This window comes from Camelus bactrianus, chromosome 23, assembly GCF_048773025.1.
Source record: "Camelus bactrianus isolate YW-2024 breed Bactrian camel chromosome 23, ASM4877302v1, whole genome shotgun sequence".
Classification (NCBI taxonomy): Eukaryota; Metazoa; Chordata; class Mammalia; order Artiodactyla; family Camelidae; genus Camelus; species Camelus bactrianus.
In genome coordinates this window covers 22,506,182-22,527,458 of record NC_133561.1, presented here as the reverse complement: position 1 = coordinate 22,527,458, position 21,277 = coordinate 22,506,182, and the positions used below count along the sequence as shown (strand labels likewise).

General features: G+C 37.2%; 1 protein-coding gene across 4 annotated transcripts in view; it reads right to left on the bottom strand.

Annotated features, from left to right (window-relative positions):
- Window positions 1–21,277, bottom strand: part of HMCN1 (hemicentin 1) — a 399,863-nt gene that overhangs the window by 278,820 nt on the left and 99,766 nt on the right. For all 4 annotated transcript variants that reach the window (XM_074351803.1, XM_074351799.1, XM_074351801.1 and 1 more), the window contains exons 3-4: window positions 12,867–13,025; window positions 11,815–11,937 (exon numbers count right to left, since the gene is read on the bottom strand). In XM_074351803.1, coding sequence (XP_074207904.1) covers window positions 11,815–11,937; window positions 12,867–13,025 — 282 coding nt within the window. The remainder of the gene's footprint in view (window positions 1–11,814; window positions 11,938–12,866; window positions 13,026–21,277) is intronic.

Here is a 21,277-nt window from a genome sequence, read left to right as displayed (position 1 = left end):
CTTCTTTAGTGAAAATGCCTTCACTGTTTATTTTAAAAAACAATACATACTCATTATTTTAGAAATCAAGAAAGTACATAAAAGAAAATATTAAAACTACCTGTCCAGTGCTTGCCATCAACATATTTGAATATGATCTTTCCAGTTTTTTAGACATATGCAGTATATGTAAATGAATTAATGTATTTTTAAAACTGCAATCCTATCAGATATACAATTTTAATAAAAATCACTTGAAGTAACAATAATTTTAAGTATTTGTTTTTATTGTTATTTAAATTTTACAATTCATTACCAAATTATTGATCTAATGTATTAATTTAATAAACCTTATTTGAATAAACAATGGACAGATTTTCACAAACAAGTTCACTAACTCCAAAGACTTTCTTCCTATTCTCAGAAGATATTAAGATTCATAAGATTAAAGAGTCATTCATTCATAAGATTAAGCCATTAAACGGTTTAATCAGACCATGTGTCCTTTTTTCCTAAGTTCATAACTGTAAAAGGTGATACAATGACCCAACAATGATATTTCTAAAGTAAATAAATTACTTGTGCCTATTTTAAATTTTAGTTAAAAATTTTGATATATTTTTTTCCTTTCTCTTTATTTCATTCACTCACACCAAAGCTATTTAAATTGCACAGTAAATGACCTTCAAGTACATTTTTCTTTGGGGGCCTTTAGCAAGAACGAGAAAAGCTATTTGTAGGTTTTGTCACAGAGCCAAATCATGACCAAAACGTTACAAGGGAGCTCTCAAAAGTAGCTCACATCATCTCTCCAAAGATTTTGCTTTTATAACCTTATCACCGTTGGTTCATTCCCGGAATGCACAAAGAAACCTGGAAAATATACGAAGCATGGATTCTGTTTCCATTTATTTACCCTACATAATAAGGAAATTTCTTATATAAAACTTTCCTTGCTTTGACTCTTAACTTTCTCATATCCTCTTTGCGACTGCAGAGTAAGAAGCCCAAATTATACACTGTTCCTGATGACCGTTTCTACTTTATGTTGAACCAACTGTCAATAAGGATAAATCATGATATATATTTGGTATTTACATAGCATTTGCAACCTAGTATCTCATGGAACTGCTTACTACTTCACTAGATAAGCCTACTGTTTTCAAAGTTGTCTCCTGGTTCATTATCATACAGAAATACTAGAAATAAAGCTGTGAGTTTTTCATTCTTTGTATATTAAGACCCTTAAACAGCTTTTCAAAAAAAAATGTTTTCTCCAAATGTATTAAGCTACTTTTAACTAGTAACAATTATTTCTGCCAAAGGTATTAACCAAGCCTTTTCTTGCAACTTTAAGGTAATATTTATCTCCTGTGTTTAGTACAGAAGTTATGTTTTCTTTCATATGAATAATAATTACATAATAGGATTCCTGGATAGGTAATTAAGAAAAGAAAATTAGAAAATTATAGAAGTTCTTCTATGTCTAGAGATTAACGATAGCCAATCAATCACCTTGGGTCAGATTATTTACTTATCATTATTAAAGGAAAATACTAGCAGTAGGCACCTCTTGATTTGGAAAAAAGTGTAGAAACCAGACCATTTTAATTGCACCACCCCCTGCCTTCTATGGTAAACAAAAGACTGACCTTTGTTAACCTGGGCACACAAGTTTCTTGGTGAGATGGACCAACTGGCTTAGACATTCAGAAGCCTTTCAGGAAAGAAGAGACAGATTCCAAAATTCTTCCCAAGATTCAAAATTAGGTCCTTTTCAAAATAATTTGGATACCATGACCTCAACTGATTGTCACAAAAGAATTCTTGCCATATATGTCTTTGATATAACTCCTAGATTGGATGATTAACATGTAATGGCTTTCTCTTTTTTTATGCTATTTTTAAATTAAACTATAGCTGATTTACAATACTGTGTTAGTTTCAGGTATACAGCAAAGTGATTCAATTACATTTTTCAGATTCTTTTCCACTACAGGTTATTACTAGGTATTAAATATAGTTCCCTGTGCTATACAATAAATCCTTACTGTTTGGTCAATGATAAAATTTTTACAAAATACAAACAGTATTTTTTTAAACAACAGGTCCTCTTAAATATGTTAGTTCTCTTGTTCTTTCTGAATTATTGTAAGATCAGATATAATCTGATGTGTGTGTGTGCACACAAAGAGTGCATGCCTATTATTTGACCACAAAATATGCTTTCTGTAAACAAAAAAGCTTTAAAAGGAACCTTTAAAATCTAAATAGATAAAATATGAAAGAAAACATCCAAATTGTTGAGGTTTTGTGAAAATAGCTCAACAGAATTTTATTTGCTCAACATTGCAGATTTTCTTCATGTTTTCTTGTGTTCCTTTGTGGTTCCCAAAAGGAACTCTTCAAGACATCATGGTCAGTGACTTCAGTGGCTAATTAGTTGGTTCTAAGCACCAACCATTTGGGACATTTGTCTCCCAACTTAAATCTTTAGTTTCCAATACAATGCCAGTAAAAATAAAAACCAGGCATTCTAGATGGAGAAAACAGGTATCTTTCAAGTCAGTACAGATTTGAATGAGTTTTTCAAAGACTTTGAGACTGACACTACAACGTTTTGATAGTTAAGACCCTTATAAACTCAGAGTCAGCTATGCAAGTAACTGATGGATTCAGTTAAAGCTGACATCTCATAGTCAAAATCAGTATTTTATTTCAGCTTCTAATCAAAACAGAGTCAGCTAAGTAAAGAGATTTCTTTTTCTACTTACTTTGGTTCTTGCTGAATGCATGTAACCTACTGGCTAACATTTGCCCTCAAATAACATCTTTTTTTTCCCCTTTAAGAAGTATTTTCTCAGACACTTATATAAGCTTTTTTTTTTCTCCCTTCTATTTGTTCCTGGTATTTTAGAAAAAGGCTTTAGTGAATGGTATCCATTGTGTTTTCTGAGTTTTACAGACAAGTAATACCAGGGGTCAAATATCATGACTGTGTTTGGAACACCCTCATATTAAACCTTACACACCACAGGCAGTTGGTGTTGTTTTGTGGGTATAACTCCCTCTGCCTTCAGAGAATACGCTGCCACAGTTTGTACCTCATGCTTCAAACAGTTCCCAGAGCTAACACATACATGAAATCATGAAATGGAAGATGGAATTCCCATTTTTAACAGAGCTCATCCTTTTAAGCAATCCTATTCCCCACTATTTCACACTGCAGAAGGGCTCTGCTTGACTCTTGGTATATTTTGCCTACATGAGATTCTGTTGAGAACAGTTATCTTTCTTCCCCACCTTCAGTGAATATTATGTACTATGTACACTTTAAATGTCATTTCGAAAAACTGTTCACATTCACAGAGGCTTATGAGCAATAAATAGTTTTTTAAACAATAAGTTAAGGATGTTTTGTTTTTTTCTAAACGAATGGAACCATAAAGTACACGGCTTCATTTAACTATACTGGTGACCTATAAAGCACTCCCAGGTGGCTTGGAGACATAAGGTAGCCATAGGAACACCCGAGTTCTCAGCACACCCTCATAAGGATAACAGGTCAATCTGAGCATAATAAAGAGGGAGAAAGCACTCCACTGGAACTAAGCTAAGTATTCCTTCTTTGGCGTGTGGATGTAGAGACATCCGTATTATTTTAAAGTATGTGCACCGAGCTCTCCACTTCATTTTCAACGTTTAATTAGGAGAATGCAAAGAAGGGACAAGTGGAAACATGTATGCACTGTTTTCACACATTTCCTGTAGCTTTCTAGAATGTTACAGTTGTCTCTGATACATTTTCAAATTTCAGAGGAAACACCCGTTTCTACCTATTTTCAAGGTCAGCAATGAGGTTATGCTTTTGAAATAAAGTCTGGAGTGAAACTCAGAACCGGGGGGAAACAAAATGGCAGTACCTCATATCAGAGCACTAACTGTTCAAAACCTTGGGTTTCAGAGTCTAATCACCAAGCCCACAGGCAGCCAGTTCTTGGTCAGAATTCTAGTCACAAGTAGCCTTTAGCCAAAATTTTAGGACGGGGCTGTGCTGAATTCATACTCCAGCCAAGTTCACAGTTTTTCTAATATTCATACAGACCTCAGTGAAAAAGAGTATAAAACTAGCAAGAGAAATATATCCAGTAATCTCTGATGGATGAGGCCAAGCTGTTGGTACTTTTCACCGATGAGTTGCAAGATTGTCATTTCATTTTCCTGGGTTTTAGTTACTTTCTCTGAAACACCTGGTGAGTTCAACTCTCCCCTTCCCATTGGAAACTCCTTAGTGGAAAAAATAAAGATGTTTTCTTTATCTTAGAATCTGAGTTCATGTTACGGAGAGCAAAGAGGATCTGCTCTGTCTTCCTCCGGAAGAAGGCCATCAAACTGTCTTTGCTCAGCTCCAGGATGCTTCTTCCGCCCAAATCAGCCCTTGTCTTCCCTGCAGGGAACCCAGGTACTCTGCCTACTGTCCTCTCCTCTCAGTACTTGCAACGACACGTGCTGACTCCAGGAAGACTCTCAGGGGAGTGGGATTTTTTCTCCTCCAGGCTTCCTGTAGAGTGTTCACCATGCTTAGTATTAGTGTTTTATAAGTGACTAATATGGTTAAATGAAGTTGTGTGACTGTCATGGTTCCATTTGTTTAGGGAAAAGAACAACAACAAAAAAAGACATAATTTATTGTTTAAAAAATTACCTGTTGCCCACAAGCCTGTGAGGATGAAAGGAATGCACTCGGCATAGTGTCTGGAATATAATAAGCACCCCAAAAGGGTGACCTATATTATTATGATTATAACTGTTATTATTATTCCCAAAATAAGCAGTAAAACCCTTTCCCTTTTAATGGTTTTGTTTTTATGATGTGAAAATAAGAAAAATGACAAACACAGGGACATAGGAGAAGTTTGAGAATCTCACAAAGTCTTCAGTAGTTCTGAGTCCGTTCTCTCTTAGGTATTTATTTGTAAAGGTGGGGCTCACCAAAGTACCCCTCGCCAGAGCCCTCCACAGCCTAAGGGCATCCTTAGGACCCACAATCAAAGCCAAACCACAGGCTCTCTCTTTGGCAAAGGAGCCATTCCTGCCCCAAGGACCTCCAGGCTTGGTGATTTCCATTCTCCTGGGACTCTATTCAGCCTATTCTATGTATTCCTAATTTTATTTAAGCATCACAGCAATCCTGTGAGTTAATCAGTATACTTGTTTTCACATGAAGAAACAGTCTCAGAGAAGTTTATATTAAAGTCACATAAAGTTGTCCAACTAGCTAAAAGACAGAGAAGTCATTCAAACCCAGATCTGCCTGGTTCTAGAGCCCCCCCAGAGCAGGCTGCCTTTGGCCATCTCATCACAGACACTAAATATATATTTCTTTGCTCTAGGAAAAACCGTAAAAATGTTGCTGTAATATTTTGATTAACACGTATCACTAAGTAAAAATAACACTAGTTGAAATTCACTGATATGTTCTAAATACAACCACCTCATGAGGCAGGTACTATCATTCTCCCCATTTTCAGATGAGGAAACTGAGAAAGAAAAACCATGTAACTTATCTAAGGTCATGTGGCTGAGCCACGAGCCATGGTCCCTGAGCCTGGAGTCTTAACTACTGCACAGTACTGTTTGTGCTGGGTATTTTCACTGTGTCCCTCCAGATCCACTCTCTACTTCTCCACAAGGCTCTGTGTTGTGGATTGCTTCACTAGGGCTCCTTGGTCTCCCGGCTTCTAGTTAGACTGGGAGAAATAAAAGGTACCAGGAAATGAAAGGCATAGAGAGGAGCTGGGTATTTATTTCCCTGGCTCCATCCTTCCAAGGCTGCTGTTTGCGTGTCAGAGGCCACAGCTTTTGATGAGCCCCCAGCTTTGATCTCCCTAGGTGTTGCTCCAAGCTCTCTCCTCCATTGTTGGTGGACACTTGGTGCTTCTCTATTCCCTGCTGGTTGCGCTTAGCCCTGCCCACACCTTGGTAATCTGTTATTCATTAAACTCTCTTTTGCCCCTGTTGAGTGAGCCATCTGTTTTCTGCCCAGATGATTACTGATACCCTGCTTCTGTAACAGATGACATCATTTTTTAATCATTCTTAGAATAAAAATTCTGGGATGACCTCCCCTATTTCCTTGCTGTTGTAAGAAAATTGGTAATAAGAGCATGTTGACTTTAGCAGCGGTTGAAACAGTCTTGCTGAGGAGGGACGGCTGTTCTAAAACTGAAATTCCTAATGTCCTGGACTTTTACCACCCTGCTGCTTATTCAAAGAAAAGTAGAAAGCATTTCAGTGCCTTTCCAGCCCCTTACTCTCTGCTTTTAGAGAGTAGTAAATGTAAATCAGATGCCCAAGTCTATTGTTAAGAGACAGAAAGGACAGAGGGGAATGGGGTTTGCAGTTTTGCTACTTGAAAAAAAATATTGGAAAACAAACAGATAATTTTTTTTTCTAAAGGCTTATTATGTGCTGGATGCTACTGAAATCTCCCTATTTGCTTAACTGTATGTGGTTGGTATCATTATATATCCTATCTTATCAGTGAAGAAACTGAAGCACAGAGAGGTAAATAACTAACTCAAGGTTATGAATCTGGTACATGGTGGAGCTGAGATTCAAACCCAGAGGGTCCAGCATTAGATGCCCGCTGTTCACTCTCATCAGCCAAGGCAACAGTTACAAGCCTGAGGAACAAAGCGTGTGCCCTGGTCTTCAGTGAGACCCATGGTCCTTCCTGACTGAAGTCCCTGGCTGACTGAGGAGCTGGAGTGGCCTTCAACAGCTGTTATCACCCTGCAGTGTAACTTCAGCTCCTCTCCTCCTCTAAGCTTCTTGAAAACCAGGACAGTGCCTTGTTGGTCCTTGCTTTCCCAGTGTTTAGCACAGGAACTAGCATCAAGTACTCCAATCATCTGCTGGACAAATGATGGAATCTCAGATGTGTCACTTTACTGTTAAAACTGCATCCTCTGATGAAAATAAAAGAGGAAACCAGAGGCAGGGACTCACAGTGGCTAAGAGTGCAGTCCCAGGAGAAAGAACGCATATGTCTCCCGTGTTCCAACACTGAGCTAGCAGCAGCTGAGCCATAAGCAAGGTGCTTTGCCTCCCTCTGCTTCATTTCCCTCCTCTGTGAATCGGAGGGGATGATCATGGTGCCTTCCTTATAGGCTGTGGTAAGGATGATGTCAAATAAAATGAAATGAAGTGAAATAAAATTCAACTCTCATTGAATGGCCCATAGTAAATACTCAATCATTCTGATTTGGTATTATTTTCTTAATCACAGGGCAATCACCAAAGAAAGGAAAGAGTGGTGGGAGACTTCCATGCCTAACAGAAGACGAGGGTTGAGAAGAAGAGTACATCCACATCAAACAGCAGCACAGGGAGCCACCCCAGGGGAAAGCACTGGGTATTAAAAAGGAACACTGTAATTAAAACATCCTACACCAAAGACCTGCAACTTATGTGACAGGACAGTCATTAACATAAATTCTTATGGGACTTGAAAATATCATTTACCTCCTTCAAAAAATCTAAGTTACTTGACAATTATTACCTTGTTTAATAAAACTTCCATCTGATATAACATAGCCAGCTATCCAGAATTACTTAGAAGTGAGGAATAAAAACAATCCACAGGTCTGTGATGTCCAGGTGTAGGTTTTGGGGAGGGGCTGGGAGGGGAGATGTTTGAAGACATGAATTGGGAGAGGCGGAGAGAAAGGATAGGAAAACTCAGGACAAGTGAATTATCCATTTAATAATGGATCTTCTGTGTTAAGTTCTTTGACACAAGAATATAACATCTGTGGGCAACTCTGAGATTCCAAACCTGGACTTTTCTTAAACCAAAGGAAGCATTAATTAGATCCACTGTTAATCACCCAGTTTACAAAGAAATGAAAGAGTACGAGCTTTTAGTTTCTCTTCCATCTTCAAAGGTGAATTGTCTAAGTACACCCTTGAGATGTGTCTTAACTTGTAGTTCCAAAATGTAATACCATACAATGATTTACAGGCCCCTCATGCTAAGCCAAATACTTTCTTCATTTTGGTTTCTCCTTTATGTTAAATAAAGATGAAAGACACCTAGATTTTCTTTAAAAAAAAAAAAAACATACAGGAAGAAAGAAAAAAACTTCAAGTTATCTTAAGAGAGAGTTGATATAAAATGGGCCTCACTGGGTTAGGAAATTTATGAACTGGATTAAGAGGGTAAAGCATAGTATTCTACAGTTTCCTTTAGAAATAGTACATGAAAAATTGCTAATTAACATGAAAGGACTCAGTACATGCATGGCTTCACTGCACCTCTTATATCTATTAAATGACCTAGTAAATGTGCAGATATCATTATAGCATCTACTTTTTCCCTATAGCTTATAATGTTTATACAATAGGAGAATTTGGAACAATGAGAAAAGAGAAATGGTTAAATTACATGCTGAAAATTTTGCAAAGCCAGTTTTAACACTGTCACTGCTCTTTGTTAATACAATCTTTTACCTTGATGGCTTTCTTTAAGGAACACAGTGGTTTTATACAATTCCAGTAACCCCTGCAGAATCTCTTCCTTCACACACATCAAAGAAGAACCATCTCTCTAGCCTCTTTCCAGACTCTCCCACTCAGATTTATTTCCCAGCAATGACGACTAGCCATCTGGTTTCTAACAAACACAGTGGCACAATTTCTCCCCTTTGAAAGCAAAACAACAACATGATGAGGATGGTAACAATACCAGTTCACATTTATTGGGCACTTACCCTGTACTAGACCTTGTGTGAGTCACTTTACATGCATTATCTTATTTAATAACAATTTCCTGAAATGTGTAATTCTATTATCGCCATTTTACAAACAAGGAAAGTGGGACTTACAGAGACCATGTCACAAAGAAATACAGAATTCTTATCTTTTAGAGTGCATTTATCTTTAGGTAACTTAATACTCAATTCTAAATAGCTGAAGCAAAAAGATCTCTCCCCTATCTCTGGGGCTTGGAGGTAGGATGGGTCTGAGTGTTGACTTAATACAAAGGCTCTGGATTTTCTTAGCTCTCTGCCCCCCCTTTTACTTGTTTCATCCTCAGACTGTATGAAGATGTCTACACCAGATCTGGGATTCTCATCCACGCAGAACAATATCCAGAAAAAGAGAACTTTTCCAAGACACCCTTCGCTAAATTCCCCTTGAGTCTCAGTGGCACAGAGTAGATGAGATGACCCTTCCTGAACCAACTGGAAAGAGGACTGGAATTGCTATGGCTGACATATGAACTCAGGTCCATTCCTGTTGGCATCAAACTGCAGTTTATAAAAATGGACTATTTTCTCAATGCTTTTCTCTAGTCCTATTCTGCCTAGCTAAACTTAAAGATCAGAATATCAGTTAATGATCCGGGAGAAAAACGCTATTAACAAATACCAGTGGGTTAAATTTCTGTTATATATCTGTATCTATAAAAGTTTCAGCAATTTACACCAATTTTTTAGAAACTTGTTCCTATAAATTATTTTGGTAACCATCAGGATCATTAGGACTACAAAAACTATGCATCACAACATATGTTTAGTAAGTAAGCCTACACCTCTGTAGGGTTTATATTCTCCACTTAGGACAACAGTGTTCTTAGTTCTGTATAAGTCAATTTTCCCTGGGCATATGAGTAAAAATAGAATTACATTTATGGGAAAGGATATGTTATGTTCTAATTCTGGGGCCTAACTCCTAATAAAGTCCTGTGGTTCCTCCTAAAAGTTCACCCAGTTTGTTTTGAGAATCTCTAGGTTATGCCTGACTGCTCGCAGCAGGTTCAAGCAACTGCTCTAGGTCATGGTCATGGCCCTTCTCTAGTACCTTCTGCTGGGAACCACCCTGTCCACTGTGCAGGGTATCGTCTGCTGGCACCAATGCCCTATCTGTCTGCACTGGACACCACTGTCACGTCCCCCAAAGCCTCACAACCCCCTCAGCAGGTGGTATCCTCACTGATGCAAGACAGCTTTTCCTCACTTAAGCCCTACTCTGTGCTGATGACACTGACTGCACCCCAGGGTCTTACACAATTCCAGGTTAAAAACAACTCCAAACAGCAGCCTTTCCGTCATTAGGGTCAAGAACCCCAGTTCCTGAGAGATTCTTGCACTCTTCAAACTGCTCTTCCCAGGCTCCCACATTCTCCTGCAGATGTTTATGCAAATAACTGCTGCCCCCACCCCCTGCAGTGTCAGACCCTGTGGGCATCGCTACAGTGGATGCAATATGGACTCAAGCCATAACACTAAGGCTGTTTCTTGCAAGAAAAAAAAAAAAAACTCATTAGACTAAAGCAATCTTCCAGGTTTGTGTATTATGTATTAATAAAAATATTTTACTATTGATTCTAGGAATTTGCAATGTCCTATTAGGTCCACCATGATGTAACAGGAACTCTTTAGTTAAAAGCAGTCTGCTGAACCATTTCATGCAAGACAAAGGAGCCTATCATGAAATGAATAGAACTTGTATATTGATTATATTCCCTGTGCTGTACATTATATTCTTGAAACTTATTTTATACCTAGTAGTTTGCACCTTTTAAACCCCTTTACCTGTTTTGTCCCTCCCCCACGGTAACCACTAATTTGTTCTCTGTATCTGTGAGTCTGTACCTGTTTTGTTAAATTTGCCTTATTTTTTTAGATTCCACATATAAGTAAAAATACACAGTATTTGTCTTTTCTCTGCCTGACTTACTTCACTTAGCATAATACCCTCCATGCTAATATATATATACACACACAGAATCTTGTGCCACAAAGAGAAATCCATATTTTTAGCTCACATCAGAAACTGAAATATTTACTATATATTAGATCACAAAGAAGAAAAAATACACACATACACACATCTATGTGTGTGTATATATATATATTATATATAGATGTGTATGTGTGCATGTGTGGATATATATGTATATACATACATATAACGTTAATCATGTTTGTTATCCTTCAATAAGCAGTTGAAAAATTGTTCATTAAGGAACATTTTAAACAATACTAACTACAATAATGACAAAAAAAAAAAAAAGGATTATATAGATAAAATGACCACATCAATCAAATGTGAATTATGCCCACATAAAACTTGACCTTTGCACTGGCATGTTCCTTGAAACTGAACTGGGGAGCCAAATAAATCAATAAACAAAACTGTATTATCCCAAGTGAGGCCAAGACTTGGTTAAAAAAAAAAAAAGGAGAAAGAATCATGACAACTAGACACATCTGGAACACATTTTTAGAAATACCAAGATTTTCTTAGTATGAAGGTTATAGATTTTACTATAAAAGCTTTTAGATAAGGATCTAGTTACTTAGTGATTTTTTTTACTTTTATCTCTCAAGCTCAAACCTCATTAGAATTTTGCTTAATAAATCACTTTTTCATGTTCTACTTCAGTAAACACATGTGAAATGAGCCAAGTAAAAGCCAAGCTTCACTGTACCAGTTACCCAAGAGCTGTGCATCAGAAACACAAACTGACCTTATTAAACAACAGAACTACAAAAGTCTTCAAGTTCCTCTAAATGAATTTTAAATAAATTTATGCTTAAATTTTAAAAATTTACCAGAATAGCATAATACAGCCTATAAATTAACACTAGATAAAGGTATGCTTCTCCACATTGGTTTAATGCCTTTACTGACCAGTGGCCTAGGGGAAAAAATAAAACTTTTTATTTGAATTGTTTTTGAAATCAAATCTGTCACAATTAGGTTGGCCTGACTGATTTTGGTAAGGTAGCTAGTAATAAGGTAGACCCACTTTATTAAACTGACCTCATTAACTTGCTTTTTGTCCAGATGGAACACTTGACCAGAACTCGTAGAGGCAATTTCTTCATAGACTTTATATCCAATATGGTCCCTGTCATCACAATCTCCAGTGAGCACAAATACCACCTATGATTTTTTTTTAAAAAAAGAAGACAGTTTAAAGAGTTTTCAGAAATCAATATACATTTGTTGAGCACTTATATGTTAACACATTAGAAGGCAAATTGGATACATAAAAATCTAGTCATATATATATTTCTCCCTATATCCATGCAATCTGCAGATGATTGTGAAATTCCTCTTACAAAAGAGGTGAAGCTTATTCTGTCATCTGTGAATCAAAGTTTGCACTTGTGACTTGCTTTAGCCAGTAGCACAAGACAAATGAGACATTCTACCGGCTCCAACCGTACACTCAGGAGGCCTTGTGTGTTTTGACTTATCTCTAGTGTTTCTGCCTTGGTCATGAGAAAACATGCCTACGCTAACCAAAGGTCTCAGAAAGAGGCTGAGAAATCTGTGAGGCAGAGCCAAATCACCCCAGAGATGAGCCTAGATAAGCCAAACCCCAGCTATGCCCAGATACACAAATAAGCAAGCAAGGCTAGAACAACTGAATCCTGCAAACATGTGAGAGATAAATGATTGTTGTTTTAAGTCATGGAGAGTCAGAACAGCTTGTTATGTGGCAATAACTAACTGGTACAATGAGTAACTGACACAGACAAGATTCTAGGTAGGAGGTGATATTTGAAACACAAGCCTTGTTGGCAATGGCAATGTTTTTGTCACTTACAAAGGTAAGACGGTAATAAGCATCTTAATCCCTCATCATTTCTTTGTATTAAAAAAGGCATTCTTCTGCTATGTACAAGTATCACATATCCATCTAATATGTTTACATTAAATGACATACACATATGGATCAATAGTTGTAATTATTGACATTTGCCACACGCAGTACAGTCAGAGAGTGGAGGCAATCTCTCGCATGCTGCATTCCTCACAGCTGCACTCAGGTGGGAAACTGGGGGAGGGGGCAGATTCCTACTCACTTGTGACTGCTTCTGTTGGATGAGCTGCAGCACCTCGTGAGCGAGCCGATAATCCTTGGAGCGTGCATCAGTGAAAACATAGATGAAAGAACCAGGAAGAGAAATTTCCAAGGCAATTTTTATAGCTCCAATACTCATTTCTGGACAATCACCACCACCCTGTTGAGGAGCAGTGAGAAAAAATTCAATTACTTCATTAGCAGAAAAGATGTATCTTACAGTGTAACAGGTTACTTTAGGAGCTCTAGAACCGAGCAAGTTCCCTTCACTTTTACTTTCGGCCAGTTTGCCACTAGATTAACCATTTTGGTTACAAGGAGACGGAGAAGATAGAAAGTGATGTGGAGACAGACAAACCTGTACTTAAGGGTATACTAAAAATTCACCCAAAATATGCAAAATAATAGAAATCGTTATATACTTTTTAGTTAACTACATATTGATTCACTCTCATTATCATACCTATTTCATACATCCCTTCTTTTCTTATCCCTTCTCACTCTGATTTGATGACCTTGCTTCTATTGTACTGAGAAGACAGAAGAAATCTGAAAAAACTTTCATCAACTCCCATTCCAATACCTATTAGCCTACAGCAACATGGTAGCCACGTGCTCCACCTTCACAGTGAGGGAATCATTTGCACTCACAGCGAAGGCGAACCTCTTACCTGTGCCTAATCAAGGACATGGCTCCTGAACCCATCTCTTCTCTCTACTCCATCACCAAACATTCCCTCTTTCCTGGATGATTCCCACCAACAAACAAATACACTGGTTTATCTCCTATATATACTCCAAGTTTCTGCTTAAATGTGACCCAGGAGGGAAGCGTGCTATGACCACTTTATGTAAAACACCCGTTACCACTCTCTTCACTCTGCTTCGTTTTTCCTACTGACACATGACTTCTGGGTTTTATTTTCTACTCAATTAGGCTCAACATATTTTCCTAAACAAAAACAGCCCTCACCCCAAGAGGAATTCTCCTCATATTTATGTCCTTCAAACACATATGAATTTATAGATAAAATTGTGAGCATACCGTATTTATGGTTTTATATATTAAATTTAGGGCTACATCTTGTTTATATTATCATGTCATCAACATTCCTCAAAATCACAGGTTTTAATAATTGCATAATATTCTGTCTACATCCCATAACTTAGTCAGGCATTTCTCTACTTTTGAACATTAATGTTCTTTTGAATCTTCTTCTATTATAAATATATAAGTACAAATCTATTACAAATATAAACATATTTGTAATATAAATTATATATATATAAAAAAGTCTTAATTATTTCCTAAGCATAGATGTCAATAACTGTAGGGCCAAGAAAATAGACTTTCAACCAATATGTTTTGAGTAATTAATAACTGCTGAACACCATGCTACAGATTAGGCACACAGAGATGAACAAGCTAAAGTATCTCATCCTAGATGATGGTCTAGAAAAGACAATCAGACAGGAAGCAGGGCCGCTTGGGATGATGCGGGGCCTTGCCGTTCCACTATCCACAGTCGAGCAGAACCCAGTAAGTAAGGGCACTTTCTCAAGAAGGAAATCATTACTTGATGAAAGGGATAAGGTTTTATCTTTAAACTCTGGAGATTCTATTTGATTCTCCTATTGGGGCTTTCCCGAGGCTCCAGACAGTCTCTGATTCTGATACAGGTGTCTTAGGCACCACAGATTTAATCAGGGTCATAAGAACCAAGCATAAGGATTGTTTCCACTTTAGCCTGGACCGCCTAAAGAATGTTTTCTTGCACTGGATCCCACTGAAAACTTACAGCCTTTAAAATATCACTTATTGAATGTATTGGAACAGAGCACCAACTATTATAAATTACTTCTAAAATTGAGATACCCATTAAACATTCTATCACTTTCTCAGTGGTAGGGGGCTGGATGCTGTAGTCACCTGATCTTCACTTTTGAGAAGATAACAGCTATCGACTCCCAGAAATCTTACTGAGTTAGTCCCTTCTACTTTTGCAGTAATTATCTCCTAACCTCTATTACTTATGTGCGTTTTCATGGCATTTAGTTTAAGAGATAATATCGTTCTCAAAAACCTGTATACTTGTATCCACAGACTGTACCTATCTCCTAAATTCCAATTTTCCATTTTGCAACTGCTTGTTAGATATCCTAGATGTTTAATAGGCATTTACAATTCAACACATCGACTATGGGAACTCATTATGGTCTCCCCCAACCACAAAGTCCCTATTTTTGTTAATGGCACTTTAGTTCAAACCTGAGTCATCTATGACTCCTCCCCTCGTCCGTCACCTAATCAGTGTTCAAACCATCTTCCTTCCACATACATCACGGATCTGTCCCCTCGCTTCCTCTTGACTTCCTACAATCCTTTCTTCTTATTAATTTTATTACAAGTATAGCCTCCTATCTATAATCTTCTGCTCTTCCTACCACCAAACTTTAGTTTTCCTGAAGAGTCGTCTATATCACATTCTTAAAAATCTTTCACTAAATACTGTGTTGAATCAAATTATCTTTCTAGCTTTCTATCTCCTTCTGCTCCTTCTTCATAAAGTGCTGAGTCTATTTTCCTGTTCTTTAAATACGCCCCTTGCTTCACATGTTCATTCCTTTAGACTTTCAAGCAAATACTCTTTCTACTGCTCCATTCCCACCATCAAGCATTCCTCATCAATGTACACATGTCTAAAATCTCCCATCTTCCATAAGCTCTTTGATGGCAGGGACTGTGTGCCAAGTCCTTGAGTCCTTGGTTCATATCATTTGCTAACAGATAGTAATCACTGAGTAAATATTTGCCAAATTGAACTATTTTCCATCCAAGGTTGAGCTAATATACCTTCCCCTCATTAAAATGTTCTCTTTGCTCCCATTCAGATGTACTTCCTCACTCTTCAGATCTACTCTAATTTGCTGTATTCTTTAATAATATATTTTCCCTTCATATAATAGTTATTTGGGGGGATTCTGGTGTGCAACATATGCCCCTGAATGAGCATTTGCGTGTTAGGAAAGTGGAAAACAGTTATTGGGCACATTAGTAACGCTGGTATGCTGGGCAGGAATAATTTTTATTTGCAGTCAACTTTGCATCCAGAGATACATGCTAGGAATGGTAAGAATGAGAAACCATGTCCAGTTACTGAATGAAGAACAGTCTCTGAGCCACTTGACTTGCATTCAGATTTACTCTCAGAGGACTCAGGGATGATCATCCCTAAACATTACCCAGAAGCAGATTCTAGAGACCACGAGAGTCCTTGGAAGTTATTATGTTATAATAATATTGACTACATATTGATGTAATTAATTAATTCATCTCATTGAGATCCCTCCATAACTTCAGGCTCATCCTAAAACTTGAATGTAGCCCTAAAAAACATGTATTGAAACTGGGACCTCTTAAGTCTTTAATTCAGTATATTTTCATTCTGTAAATCTAAATAGAACAGTTTCGAGCCAATATTAATAAAACCAATATATCCAACAACATTTGCTTTAAGTGTTGGAATCACCTTATTCTCCTGGAAAAAAAGAAAAAACAACACCTTTGTGAAATACTGAAACTCATATATATGATGCTTACTACTGGCTAATATCCAAAGGAAAGAGTGAGATGAGCTGACACAGCTCTAACTCCACAACAATTTCACAAATACAGTTGCAAACGAAAGGCATTCCTTTTGTTTCTTGAACTCTTTCCTATCAGACTCTCCAAAATGAACTCTTGGACTTTTATGGAAGAACAAACAAACTCTCAAAGCAGCCAGAAAACTGGGTAATGCCAAGTCAAAAGCAAACATTTTGACCCACATATGTTAGAAACCCATAGCTTACACACTCCTTAGGAGCAGTTTGTGTAGCCTAATTTTTTCCTGCTGTGGAAATGTGGAAATCAGTGTATTCTTCACAATAAAAATGATTATTCTGCCTTAAATTTCACATTAGCAGACAGGTTACATTATAATCATATTGATTACATATTGATACATAAGTTGTTCTTTGGAATAAAACTTCTTCCCAAAATAGTACAATATTTTTAAATTATCACCTTACTGCTTACAGCAGATAACTGAAAATTAAAAACAAGTGTTAACTATTAATTCATATATTAGTGAAACTATTTGTCTATCTCACTGTGGATGTAAGTTCCTGAAGAGAGAAATAAGCTGCTTTTTCGCAAAAGTTAACATATGATGGTAAGCTCCCTATATGACACTTCAGTTTAATTTTTTAATCATTTCAAATCATAAACAACCATTAAAATAACCTATAAGAGGAAGATTTTTAGATATGTGCTATCTAACAGTAGCTACTAACTCATGTGGCTACTGAGCACTGAAATATGGCTAGTGAAATAGAGGAACTGAAAGTTTTATTTTATTTTAATTAATTAAAATTTAAATTAAAAAACTGAAGTACTATTTTTTATCCTGTTAAAACATGTTAAAATAATATTTTAGATATAATAAGTTAAATAAATATATTATTAAAATTAACTTCAAATTTTTTTTTAAATAACAAATCTGGTTCACATTATATTTTTGTGAGACACCCCTGCTTTAGAAGGATACATTTGGTTTCGTTATGTAGGCTTCATTCTAGACTGTTACCTGTAAGGCTGTTGCTTTTATCTAACTCTTCCTTGAACTTTGCTTCCTAGAAGTTACTAGAAACAAAACTCAAGTTTCTATAATTTACTAAGGTCTAAAAATCAAGCTACAACCTACTCCAAAAATCTATAAATCGGCTATTTTGTTTAAATATATATACACACACACAAACACAAAGTTCATAAAGGTTTTACATATTTACATAAACATAGAAAATGTCTCGGAAACTTAACTCACAAGTTTGCTAGTCATGTTTCCCAAATCATTAACTGATCTTCTCATCATTAAATTAGGCTAAAAGCTAAATTAGCCAGAATAGTCCAAAGAGGCCCATTGTCAGAATGTTCATATTTATAAATAAGCCTCACAAAGTCAGATACTTCAGGTTAATTTGTGTCAAACTCATGTACAGATTACAAAATTAGGGTAATGGGATTGTGACTGAAACTAGAAAAAATAGTTTTAAGTTTTTAGTTCCAAGCTTTTAAAAAAGGTAGTCCCTTCAGAAGTCTTAACATTTTCTCTTTTAGCCTAAACACCAATGGGGAAAAAAGTAAAGTAATAGTCTGTACAACATCTGTGATGGAGAAATTTAGAACTCAGGAACTTGAACTTATGAAAAGCCTCATTAATTTAACTGGTACTTCTGTTGATAACAAGACACCGTACTTGTATTCACCCAATGGATATCGACTCTGAGACCAGCACTGACTATTTGTGCTTTGTATCAATTGATGAGGTAAGTATTATTTTTAGCACATTTTATTGACAGAGCACTAAATCTTGAAAACCCCTTTCCCGGGTGTCACACAACCAGTAAGCGAAAGAACATGGAATTAAACTCAATTCTGCTCGGCCTAAGGGTTCAAGCCCACTCCAGTGAAGGCTTTTATTTCCTTCATCAACTCCTGTGACTACAAGTTGCTTGTCAGGAACGAAAGATCTTCATTCTTCTGGATGCCCACAGAATATTGCTCCTTCTTTTTACAGCATTCACTCAGTTGCATTCATAATTTATCTGCTTCCTCCCACTAGATCTTTGTTCTTCGGGAAACTTCGTATGTGTTCCATTGTTGTTTGATGAATGAATGGATAAATCAATGATTAAGTGGGTAAGTGGGTGAATGAGATCGTGCAAAGCAATCTTGACTCAATCTAGACACACCTGCTGTGTTCAGTCTGCACATCACTCAAACCTGGCCCATCTCATTTCCAGAGCTAAGTCTCCTAAAAATGCAAGTGCCAAAAGCTGCTCTTTAACCAAGAAAAACATACATGAATACATATGTGTGTGTACATGTGTATATATATAAATATTCTAGTGGTATTTAAAACTAACTCCCACTTCTCTTTTCCTTCCCTCTCTCCCCTCCCACCCTTGCTCTCTCCCCCCACCCTCCCCCTCCTGGCATCATGAGATCAAGTTTAATACTTAACAAAAGAAAACAATACAGCAATGCAAATGTATCCCCCAAAACCACATAAACCTGCACATATACATGAAGATGAAAGCTGTGAGGGACATGAAGTTGCAGAATGTATTGAACTACATCGTTCCTTAAATGCGTATTAAAGGGCCTGATTGTTAACTTTGTGTTTTTATTTGAACTCTGAAATATAACTAATTTGTGCCAGTAGATACAGTCACCATTTTATCTCTATAATTATGCTGATGACTATAATTTACTAAGTTGCCAAACACACTTCAGATAGAAAAAAATGTGTACCAGAAAAACAAAAGCCTGTGACCTTTACAGGAAACACTGCTTTTGGAATTTAAGGAGGGGGGAGAAAAAACTGTAACCTCAGAATTACAATAATCATGTTCAAAAAATAAATTCCTGGAAAGCAAAATTAAATAAGAATGAATAGAAATCCTATCAGTCAAGGGAGTAAGTAATAAACCAAATTATCACACAGTCTTTTCTAAATACACGACAGTGTGGGAGCGGTACTGGAATAAACTGAACCTTCAAACCCCGAGGCAAGTTGGAGAAAAATGAGGTCCTGTCCAAAGCCTAATGGGAAAATGCTTATCAAACAAGGGAGAGAGAAGGAAGGAGGCTAATCTCAGAGCACACCCTTGCCCCTGCCTTATTTCTCTTCTGGTCAACCCATTTCAATTCTTCTATTCTCATCATCCATTTTCACTGAACTGCTGTTTATATCAATTGTGTCCCAGGTATGCCTAACTCTAAGCAATCAAAAAATAAAACATTTTTGGTAGGCTCACGCCTGAGTCCAAAAGAATATCCACTGGCATCGCAATATTTACCCTGCTTCTAACGTGACTACAACCCACTAAGCCTAGCTTCAGAGTCAAACTGTACTCCTTTCACATGGTACACCCACTGTTTTAAATAATGCCTTACTTGCTGCATTTGTCCTTTACATTATAAAATTTAGGAATGAAACTCACTCGCACGCTGAACAAAAGTTGACAACTCTCAGTTCTCTTCCTTAAAACACAGTTGCACAATTCTACAACCAGGAAAACAGAATGTACATGTGGAAATCATTAAATTACACTGAATTTAATTTAAAGTTACTTCCAAGCAAGTATAAATCAGAACGACTGTAGAATTCTAATGCATCAGTGACATTTGGTCTTCATCACTTATAGAAAATATGGCAGGGATGTGCAGAGAGACAATCAGAATATTTCAGAGTTCAAACTTCTAATCTCCATAATCAAAACAAGAAGCTGCTACAAACCAGGCAGTCCATCATGCTGTCCTTTACTCGTCTGAAGAAGGTGGAATCCAGATCAAGGCATCAAAGAACTGCCGACTTTGATTCCAGGAACGTTAAAGGGTAACAACTACAACCTTTTCCAGGTTTTCAGGTTAGCCCCTGTCAGTAGTAAGGGTCTAACTCTTCAACAACTGATCTTTCCATTTGCTGGAACTTATTTCATGCTGGGTCTTAAAAGGAGATTCACTTCACTTCCATTTAAATAACACTAAAAAGACACCAGGTACCAGGCACTCAATATCTTGATTAACAAATCAGGAAATGGCATCCCTTCATACTTTAAAACATGTCAAAAGCTTCACAACTGACATGAATTATAATGGACCTTGGTCCTTTCAAGAGGGAAATGGCATGGAGGCAGCCAAGCACAACAAAAGACACCACCATCTAGCTTCTAGTGAGCAGAAGGCAGGTGGAAGTATGCAGGGTTAACTCCAGGCAAAAATGGAAAACTGCAAAATGATACTGCAGAATTCTCAGTGTCCACTTCAGTAATTCCCCCATTCTCTGCACTTAGAGACTTCCTTCCTCCCTCCTTTGAGGATTCTGTACCTTTTTATTGGGACCTTTTCTTTTCCCCTCAGATTCAGCCGTTCCCCTGGTCCCCGGCTGGAATGGACTCCTGGTCTCCTATCAGATGGCTCTCCTGTTTGCTCAGCGGGAAGGAGCCAAAGAGGGCAGGAGCACAGACTAAGGAGTCCTCGTGGGCAATCACCACTCGCTCATTCAAGGACTAGGCACTCACCCTGTTTGCACCTCCTCTGGGCTGGCCTTCTTTCTCCCTGTCTTCTCTCTGCTATGACCCTTTTCTGTCTTTCATCTGCACTACTCAGACTCTACTGCTTCACTAAAATCCTTCTCTGTTCTGCTCCAACATTCACATATGGATTTTATATGCTTTCCAGAACATCTGGTATTATCTTTGTTACTGAGAAGTTGAAGGAGATTGTAATGTTTATGATTCTTTTTATTTAGTGTGATAAAAATTTACTTGTACTGTGTATGTCATATTAGGTCTTGATAAAAAAAA